Source organism: Kryptolebias marmoratus, linkage group LG21 (genome assembly GCF_001649575.2).
Source record: "Kryptolebias marmoratus isolate JLee-2015 linkage group LG21, ASM164957v2, whole genome shotgun sequence".
In the NCBI taxonomy this organism is placed as follows: domain Eukaryota; kingdom Metazoa; phylum Chordata; class Actinopteri; order Cyprinodontiformes; family Rivulidae; genus Kryptolebias; species Kryptolebias marmoratus.
Genome location: NC_051450.1, coordinates 4,259,410 through 4,270,437, shown reverse-complemented (window position 1 = coordinate 4,270,437; position 11,028 = coordinate 4,259,410). Strand labels below are relative to the sequence as shown.

The following is an 11,028-nucleotide window of genomic DNA, read 5'->3' as shown; positions in this document are numbered from 1 at the left end:
ACTCGGCTGCGAACCGCTCCAGTGAGAGCTGTAGATCACGGTCTGATGAAGCCAGTAGGACCACATCATCTGCAAAAAGCAGAGATGCGATCCTAAGGCCACCAAAACGGATGCCCTCAACACCTTGGCTGCGCCTAGAAATTCTGTCCATAAATGTTATGAACAGACGTCTGTTCTACAATAAAGTGAATTTTAGATTTAAATTCCATAATACACAGCTGCTAGATGGATGATTATGTCAAAAACTGTTATTTTACAGCTATTTTCCTCATGTATTAGAGAAGAAATTTAAAAATATTGTCCTTACTAAAATGTGTTTGCGCTCCTCTCCAGTGGATGGTCAGTGGCTGCCATGGGGAGGATGGTCAAACTGTTCTAGTAGTTGTGGTGGCGTGCAGGTGAGACGTAGAGAATGCATTCCTCCTCGCTATGGAGGTCGACACTGTTCCCAACTCGATGGACCATTTAACCTCTCCTTGGAAATCAGTAAGAGCTGTCTAAAAACTGTTGAATGTTCTAATATGGTATTGAATAATGTTCCAGGTTTTTACAAAACTCTGGTGTTCATCAGATTTCTGGACAGAGGCTTCTTTTCTGTCTTTAAAGACTTATTTTAGAATATCCAATTAGAAAACAGAATTTGTCATCAGCATAAAAATGATCATGTCTTACATCACGCAAACTGATAAGATGTAGACAAATGTTAACTTTATTGTTTCACCAAGTAACAATAAGCAAATTTACAGGTGCTGTGAACAGTGGTACTACTCAGATTTGTATGACTTTAGTCCTTCTGAACAAACACTTATTTTCTTTCAGTCATGGTTCACTGACGGCCTACACTGCCCTCTACTGGCCAATGTGAAAAACAAACAAACAAAAAAAACTTTTATAGTTTACTGTAAAACTTTGTGGACAAGCAAGGTTTTTAGGCAGATGAACCAAAGAGAATATTTGTTTTTTATAATTGTTACATGTGTAAATTTGAGCTGTCATGTAGTTCTTAGCAAAATATGCAGCTGAACTCAGATAATTAGCTAAATCAGCACTCCTTTATGAAGACAATGATGTCACAGTTACAACCTGTCATTCTTTTGACTAATATTTTGTTACATAAACATACATTCTCATTTCAGTAGCAGATCAAGGATTTTTCAAAGTCATGAACAACATGAGAGCTATATCTTAAACAGAGAGATGAAGTATATCTTCAGCTAATGTGGGAGATTGCAAGCTTACTGTGATTTGTCAGTATTTAGAAGGAGGGGGTGGTGGGCTTTCCTAACTGATTCCTATACATTTGAGTTAATTTGGAATTGCTGCAATTAATTCTCATCAATTTTTAGTTTCTGTCTTAGACTCTTTCATCAACATCACACCTTTTTATTGTCTGATTTCAAACAAGTTTAATTCAGTTCAACTCTGTTTATTTATAAACTGCAAATTCATCTCAGGGCATTATACAATGAAGAAAAAAAAGTCCAAATCATAAATGCTGTTAAGAACAAAACAGATCCAGATTCAAATCCAGTTACAGTCATGTCATTCCTAAAATCACAAAACAGTCACATACATAACATTATGAAACATCTAATGGTAAAACGTTAGCTATCTGAGGAAGCCAGCAGATTGCGTTAAATCTTTAATTGGTCACAATTACTCATCCTGTGCAGCACAGAGGCATAGCGGAAAGGAAGAAACCTTCAGCAGAACCAGGCTTAGGCTGGGTGGTTGTGGATTTGAGAGGACAGGAAAGAAACACAAACAAACAGAAGTGTTTGCCCAGACATGGTTTCTATAAGAAGAAAAACAAAGAAAAACATAGTTAATGGCAGCAATAATTGCATTTATAAACATAGAGAGAATAAAGACAGCATGTACAGAAACTGGAAGTTGGTTCCATAAGAGAGGAGCCTGAGAACTGAAACTCTGCCTCCTGTTCTACTTTTAGAAACTCTAGGAACCACAACTAAACCTGCAGTCTGAGAGCAAAGTGCTTTGTTAGGAAAATATGGACCAATAAGATCTTTAATATAAGATGGAGCTTGGTTGTTGAGAGCTTTGTATATTAGAAGGAAGATTTTAAATTCTATTCTGGATTTGACAGGGAGCCACTGAAGAGAAGCTAAAACTGGAGAAATATGATCTCTCTTCCTAACTTTCATCAGAACTCTGGCAGCAGCATTTTAGATCAACTGAAGACTTTTTAAAGAGTTTTTTTGTTATTCTGATGATAATGAATTACAGTAGTTTCAGTTATAAACACAACACAATTAATATTGTAAGAAACATTTAACCCTCCTGAAGCTGTCAAAAGAGAGAGACAAAGAGAAGTAGAGAAGCCCTTGTAACTTGACCCAAAGAACATTGGAGGGTTAAAGGGAAATACTTTGTAAAGTCTATTTTTCTGCAGTGAGTCAGCCCATTAGTAACTGGACAGGGACATTAGATTTCAGAAGAGGTCAGAGCTTTTCTGGTCCCACCCCATATCCCATCCATTTTGCACTTGTGTTTATAAAGTACTAATTAAATAAATGAGTTTAGAATAATAAAGTTTACAAGATGAAAAAATAAACTTTCTCACTGTCTTCCCTGACTTTTACAGGACCATGTCCTTATGATGAATGTACTAATACCAGCTGTCCCTCTGGCCTGGTCAGACACACCTGTGCTTCTTGCCCTGTCTCTTGTTCTCACATCAGCAGTGGGGCAACCTGTGATCCTACAGCACCCTGCTTTTCTGGTCAGTCATGAGATTACAAAGCAGGAGGAGTATAAAGTTAAAGTGTGCTTAAAAAATGTCAAAATATGTATATATATCCTTCTGCCTTTAGGTTGCTGGTGTCCAGGGGACCAGGTCATGAGCTACTCACAACAATGTGTGTCACCAGAGGAGTGTGTGTGTGAAGTGGCAGGTGTGAAATACTGGCCAGGCCAGCAAATAAAATTGGACTGTGAGATTTGTGTTTGTGAAAGAGGAAAGCCTCAGAAATGTCAGCCTAACCTGGACTGCTCAGGTGAGATACATTAACTCTTAAGTGTTAAATATATTTTGCACTGAGCTTTTGTCTGAGCTGTTATATACACTCAATTTCAATTTCAGTGCACTGTGGCTGGTCATCATGGTCTGAGTGGGGAGAGTGTTTGGGACCTTGTGGTGTCCAGAGTGTACAGTGGGCATTCCGCAGCCCAAATAATCCCACCAATCATGGAGACGGGAGAGTTTGTAGAGGAATTTACAAAAAAGCCCGCCGGTAATTAGCATGCTCTTTGTATTAAGTTAGAATTATTCTACTACTCTGTGCATATGCAAGTAGAAAAACAGTATGTATAAAAAGTATTCACCCCCTTGGATGTTTTACTCTTTTATTGTTGTCATAAATCAATCATGGTCAATACAAATTGGCCTTTTCACAAAGTGTTTTATTTTTATTTTTTTTAAAACAACTTTTTCAATGCAAAAGTTAGATCAGCTTAATCAGAATAATACCAATAAAATCAAAACATATAATGTAAAATATGTGACTGTATAAAATTTATTCCTTTTAAAGTAACTGTCTTAATTCAACTCAGAAAAGATTTTTGAAAAGTAGAAGTTGGGATGGATATAAAAGGATTTCCAAGGCCCTAAATATCCCCAAGAGTTCTGTTAAAAACCATCATCATGAAATGGAAGGAATACGGGATGTATAAATCTACCACGAGCAGGCCGTCCTCACAATGGATAGATGGGTGGATGAATGGATGGATGGATGGATGAATGAAAGGATGAATGGATGGATGGATGGATGGATGGATGGATGGATGGAAGGATGTATGGATGGATGGATGGGTGGGTGGATGGATGGATGGATGGATGGATGGATGGATGGATGGATGGATCTGAGAAGAAGCCAAGAAGCACTTGACTATGGAATCTTTCACATGCAGTTTAGCAACCTTTAGTCAAGCGTTAATGAGTTTTATTCATCAGTGGCTTTCTCTTTGTCAATCTCCCATAAAGCTTAGACTGGTGAATAACCTTGGCAACAGTCTCTCATTCCACCTGCTGAAGCTTGGAACTCTGTCAGTGCTTACAGGTGTCTTGGCACTTTAAAGTGGGTGAATATTTATGCTGTGACTTATTTTAACTCTTTAGCTTACATTATATTTAATATTAAATTGATATTCCTCTGTAAAAATTGTATTTTATTAGGACATCGAAGATGTTTTTTTGTTTATGTCAAAAAGGCCAATTTATCTCGACCATGATTGAGTTATGACAGCAATGAAAGAATAAACCATCAAAGGGGTGAATACTTTTTGTAGGCACTAAACATCTCCAGTCATGGATAATCCCTACTGTATCATTTGAAAATTGCCCATCAACTAATTCATGCCTCTGTCTGACCCAACAAAACCCTGAATTACTGTTTACCATTTGAAATTTACCATCTTTCAAGAATTGTTAAAGTTTGCTTCCTATGTCATTTGCTGAAGAGAGACTGAAAACTAACAAAAGACTAACAAAAACACACAGCTTGAATGTGGTATGGAAAGAGAACACACGGGCATGAATGGCAGACAAGAATGAATGAACAAAGACCAGTTTTAAAGGAACAAAGGGTGAGTGGAAAATGGGCTACAGATGGGAGATGACGAGGAACAGGTGAGGTGGGTGTGGCAGGCAAACCAGAGGATTACAGAGCTGAGGGCAGGTGAATAGTGACACAAAAACACATGAGAAAAACTGACACATAACAGAACAGGATCAGGGAGATAAGAGAAACAGAAATGACAACAACAAATACAGAAAAATAACACAGACAAAAGCAAATCATGATACCAAAGGCTGAACGAAGAAATAAAGTAGTTGTAAAGAGTCAAAGCCTCAGTGGTCATCAGAGCTCTTGGTCCCAAAACTGGAAGAGTGGCTCCAACAGATCCCAGGAACAACCTCAGAGATCTCTGTCCAGAAGAGCACAGTCAGCTCAGGAACAGCTAAGATACTGTGCAGAACCTTCAAGCTCCCAGGCCTCTGGTAGAGGACCTGAGCTTGAAGTGAAAGAGGAACCGCAAATGTGGAACAAAGGGCGAGATGGAAAGTAGAAACTAGAAAATTCCTGAAGAAACTTTGAAGGGGCCTGCCATTTTCTGCATTTATACTGAATGTAGATTGCTTCAAAGGCTGATCAGTTGTAGACAGACATCATCAAGAGATGATCCTGGACACATGAGTGGTCCAGCTGTGTATTTTGAACTTCCTACTGAACACAGTTTCAGAGCTAGAGCTCTCGAGCTCTTGTGAACTTGACCTTTGACCTTGAACTCCAAAGGGCAATCCCTTGACATATCAGGAGTCCAGTTGTGAAGTTTGACCTTCCTGCTGTAAACGGTTGCAGAGTTAGAACACACGGGCTTATGTGACCTTTGACCTTGTGACCTTATAATCCCTAGCATTGGTCCCTGACCCAAGAGGGTTCTAGCTGTGAAGATTGACCTTAGTAGGTTACAGGGTTGCTGAGTTCGAGCAAGTACAAGTTTTGGTCTGAATTTTTTACCCCACTAGCTTTGGCGGCCATCTTGATATTTTAACTCAGTACTCAGTATGCGATGGGGCTCTGTCTCAGCTACTGCCATGCCAAATTTCAGTTCGGGCCACATTAAAGTTGACGGAAGAATAAAAACTATAAATATCAAGACACTTTTAGAGGCGAATAGCAATAGGTGGCTGCCATAAGAATGTAAAGGATGCACTTCAGTGCTTACTATCATTCCTAGAGCAGTCCCCAATTATATATACTCTAGAAAGACAAACAAAGATAGCTTGTCTTTCTAGAGGGACAAACCATGCTTCTCTGTGTGGCAATCTGATGGAGTCTGGGTTTGATGGTTGCCAGTATAAAGTTTGGTGGAGGGAGGATTATGGTGTGGGCTTGGCCCCTTAGTTCCAGTGAAAGGAACTCTGACTGCTTCTTCGTACCAAGACATTAAACAATTTCATGCTCCCAAGTTTGTAAGAACAGTTTGGGATGGCCCCTTCCTGTTCCAACATGACTGCACACCAGGACACAAAGCAAGGTCCATAAAGACATGGATGAGCCAGTTTGGTGTGGAAGAACTTGACTGAGCTGCACAGAGTCCTGACCTCAACCCGATAAAACACCTTTGGGGTGAATTAAAGCAGAGACTGTGAGCCAGGCCTTCTGTCCAACATCAGTGTCTGACCTCACAAATAAGCTTCTGGAAGAATGGTCAAAAATTCCCCTAAACACACCTAAACCTTGTGGAACGCCTTCCCAGAAGAGTTGAAGCTCTTATAGCTGCAAAGGGTGGGACAACATCATATTAAACCATGAATTAAGAATGGGACATCACTCAAGTTCATATATGTGTGTGTATATATATATATATATATATATATATATATACATACATAAAACAGTCTTCTCAATTAACCTATTTAATCTAGAGTTTTTATGTAGATCTATTACTTGATATGATACCAAGGAGAGTAAATATTTTTGCAACTCATTGTACATACAACTGATAAATACACATACATTAGAAATATATTAACATCATTGAACAATAATATGAAATAATTCATTAAAATTATTTTGGACATGCTTGAAAAACTTTTAATCTAATTTAATGTAATATAATTAAAATATAGGAAACCACATTTATAGAAAACTTGGATTGTTTACTGAATGTATTCTCATTGTCTGAATTAAGATACTCCTTCCTCTCATTTTTCTCTGGAGCCAAAACCAGCTTGTCTTTACAGAGAAGTGAAGTTAAGACATTGTATTCTTGACAGTCATTTTTATTTAATGCCTCCTCTGTGTGTAAGTGAGCATTTATCAGGTGTATTTCATCAGCTGTGAATTTTATTCTTGTGTGTGTGGGTGCAGGTGTCAAACAGCCACATGTGATGAGTGTGAGTATCACGGTCAGTTCCATGCAGTTGGAGAAAGATGGAAGGCAGAGCCGTGCTTGTTATGCCACTGTTTTCCCAACCTTTCTGTGGAATGTGACTTGTACTGTCCATACACTGCCACTGGATGTCCTCAGGTAAAGGGGAATGTGTGTATGAGTGTTTGTGTAAGAACCATCCATTTTCAGAGAGATAGTCTGTGTTTACATGTGTTGGGGAGGGGGGTGGGATATTAAAAATGTTTGTCAGCTATCAGAACAACAGAAATGTGCAATCAATAGGCTAACGCATCAGGCTTCCCACCTGGAAGGTAAGTACATGAAAATTTAGAGATTTAATCATTCAAGAGAAGCATATGTGTAAAGAGTCATAATATAACACCAATTCACCTTGGATAGAGAGTGTAAGAGTTGACCACAGTTGTCTCTTAGAACAAGAACCAGTGTACATCACAGTGGCAGGCATCCAAGACAATATTGGCAGTATGAAGTCTGAACTTCAGCAGGCCCTGACATGATCCACACTTGCTAGATAAAAAAAAATCACATTTTAGGACAAAAAAACCCTTCTCATAGATACTTTCCACACTATAGGGCGCACTGGATTATAAGACGCACTGTCAATGAATGGTCCATCTTCGAACATTTGTCATATATAAAGCGCACCGGCCTATAAGGCACACCCTCGTGCACCTCCCAATTTTTATAACTTCGCGCAGACCACACGTGCCGCACTCCATTCAAAATGGACGATTTTGGTGCTCTAGCAGAGCTGGTTCTCCTGTATCAGCATTTCTATGATCCCTCTATGAGAGATCCCAAAGATAATCAAACAGTTCAAAACTCACAGATACTGCACCGACGTAAGCATCAAGTATAAACACCTCCACCACTCGCTCAGGTCCGCACGCTGTGTGTGGAGTCCTGCGTGACTATGACTGAGCCTTAATGCTGCAAGCGGTGCAGCTTTGTAGTACCAAAGTCGTACTAAAACATTACAACTTCTTACATATATAAGGTGCTCTGTCGTTTTTTGAGAAAATTGATGGCTTATAAATGCGCCTTGTAGTCCAGAAAATACGATAGATAGATAGATAGAGTAAAGTATCTGAGAGTCCTCCCAACACATATTAAGCACTAAAGGATCTAATACTCACTAAATCTAAAATCCTTCTTTACGATTATAACTCTGTCATTTCTCAAAATGTGAAGATCTTAGTCTAAAACTCTGGAATAAAAAGTAACAAGCAATTAGCAATCTTTCAAGAAATGCTGAACCTTTACTTTTATAAGGTGAAAATGTGTTTGCTTTACAAAAACTTCTACTTTCTGGCCTTTTTCATTACCGTTTGCAAATACTTTCAATTATAAACATTTAACACTGAGTGGCAGTGTTGATAGTCAGGTGCTTTTGAATAGTCAGCAATTTCAGAAATAAAGATAAGTTTTACTTAAAATGTACAACTCCACAAATACTGAGGGTTTGTGAATGTATGAACAATCATTCTTTTTCCTGTTTCCCTTGAAGTAGTCTCCTTTTCAAAATGAAAAAAGTCTGCAAACACTTCATAATAGCTTTTGTAGACAAAAGAAAACTTGCTCTTCACAGGTGACTTATTTAATGCCCACCATTCTTTAAGAATATAAAAACACCTATGTTTGTTCTTAAATCGGCTTCTTTTGCTTTTTATACCTATAGCTGTGCCCCATTGCAGATGTAACTGAACTACATTTTTTTTTTTTTACGCAGGGCCAAAGACTGGTCCTTGGAGACAGATGTTGTTTCTGCAAAGGTAAATTGATAAAAGTTGTTTTGCTATTCATGCTGATTAAATTATATCAATTTTATGAGATTTTGCTTTATAAGACATGTTTTGCACAAAGGTTATGCAACATTTAAGTTGGCAAAGCTTGTGATACAGCAGCTCATAGTTTGTAAAACAAACAAGCAAAAACATGTTTGTATTTAATAAAATAAGTTTGGAATTTAAAGTGGAAATTATCTGTATAACAACAACTAATATGTCTAATTACAAAGTTGAATTCTGGTTAATACATTATTAAACTTTTAAGTTCATTAAAACCATAATAAAATGACCTTTTTTATTTGACTATTTTTCCCCCATTGGAATTAATTTTATGGATACATTTTAGCAGAATTGTTTATTCACATTGTTTTGCAAAATTGGGTGACCATCAAGAATTTAGGAGATGAGATAAATTTGACCAATTGGATAAAATACATTTTATCATAATAAAGTTTCTGCACCTTTATGATGATTTCTTGAATATGTTTAGGAGAAAATGACACTATGCCTGTGACAGCAAGCCCTGGCAGCGTGACTTCAGAGCTGACAGTAGGCGCTACACCCCTACTCCCGACATACCCCCTTGCTCCTGGAGGTTAGTATGTTTTTCTGTGTACTTCAATAAAGATAAAGGTAGAGCATATTAGTTCTTAGATCATTACTTTCCGTGTTATTTAATTAAAATCCTTTCTGTTTAGATGAATGCTGGGTTCCTCTGGGTGTCCAGACTCTCCCAGCTTCCAGTTTCAAGGCCTCATCTCACCAGAAAGGTCATCCACCTGAGGCAGCTCGTCTTCATGGATGGGATCCTCATAGAGACCTGCAGGTACTTAGATATTTTCCACCAAACTTGTGATCACAAATGGCAATCAAAATGTCTCACCTGAGTTACAATAAACAAGCTGTGAAAACAGTTTTATGTCCCATTTTTACCACAATCACAATAACAAGAGTCATTAAACAATCCTTACAAAGTCACAAAATGTACAACTCTGAGCTGCACTGCAAAACTGTACATGCTAACTGTAAATGTGTTAAATATGTTAATTGTAATTATCACAACTGATTTGCAATACATTGCACCAAACGTTTTGACACAATCACACCAAAACAGGTTAACAACCACAGTAATAACAGAAAAACAATACTAGCCTAACAGAATGTGATATGTTTTGAGAAGTGCATACCTTTTTTAAAAAGAAGCTTACACTGATGACTTTTCTGAGATGAAAAAGGTAATCCAATTTCAGAGAAGTTGGGTGATTTCTGGATGAAATCTTAGCTAAACTAAAAAAAAAGTAAAGAAATGTGAAGACTGTAATCCGTTATGACCCTCTAAACCTACACTGCAGACATTAAACTTGCAAAGCCCACACTGCTGTACATCTCCATCTGTTCAGCTTTCAATTTGTTCCTGCAAATCACAGTATGGATAAAATGCTAACAAAGTTAGCTTGTTCTTCTCTTGAAACCAAATAAAGCCAAAGCTACAATTGTCCATTTGTTCATTTAAACATTGTTTGGTCTATGTCCTCAACCTCTTTACTTCCAGATTTCTTAAAAAAAGCAAAATAAGGATAAAGTCAAAAATGTATGCAAATGCTCACCATTACTCTGTCTGCAGTCCACTCTGTGGCCTATGGTTCGCAAACACAAGTGCAGAAGACATCATGTTGCTTACACTCTCATTAGCTAAAGGCTTTTGGCCATTGGGCTGAACAGAATTAGCTCAAATGAGCAGCAAATCAAGGTGATGGGGCCTACTGCCTGTCAGTCACTCATTTAGCAGAATTTTGTTTTTCCTATGAATGTTTGTTGCTGATGCTGTTCTAGTCTTTAAAATTTGAAACACTCTGTTTAAACATTGTTTGACAGTAATTTTATTATCATTCAAATATTTATTATAAATGTCAGACACATATTGTGTCACATACACCCACATACTGACCAATACCTAAACCCACGGAGATGGTACAGACATAACAACTGGAGCAGAGCTGCATTAAAAGGTACTGTCTTTGTGAATATGTTGTGTTCATACTAACTAATGAGCACTTGTTGTAAAGTACCTGCAAAACATTTATGTGTAGGGCTGGAGTCCAGAACCAGAGGAGTATAAAGACCTGCTGCAGCGAAGACCAGAGGGACACATTGGCAACACACAAAGCCCCTACATACAGATAGACCTGCTCAAAGCACACAACATCACTGGTAAAGATTCAGCGTAATGAGTATAAATAGAAATGCTGATTGAGTGTACTGAAGACTGTGGACTAAAGGGTCCATCATACTCCATAAGACA

General features: G+C 37.9%; 1 protein-coding gene across 1 annotated transcript in view; it reads left to right on the top strand.

Annotated features, from left to right (window-relative positions):
* Positions 1-11,028, top strand: part of scospondin (subcommissural organ spondin) — a 233,202-nt gene that overhangs the window by 79,157 nt on the left and 143,017 nt on the right. Inside the window, 9 exon segments of the mRNA XM_037973323.1 lie at positions 334-486; positions 2,606-2,743; positions 2,835-3,017; positions 3,104-3,254; positions 6,897-7,056; positions 8,669-8,711; positions 9,217-9,321; positions 9,425-9,526; positions 10,824-10,937. Coding sequence (XP_037829251.1) covers positions 334-486; positions 2,606-2,743; positions 2,835-3,017; positions 3,104-3,254; positions 6,897-7,056; positions 8,669-8,711; positions 9,217-9,321; positions 9,425-9,526; positions 10,824-10,937 — 1,149 coding nt within the window.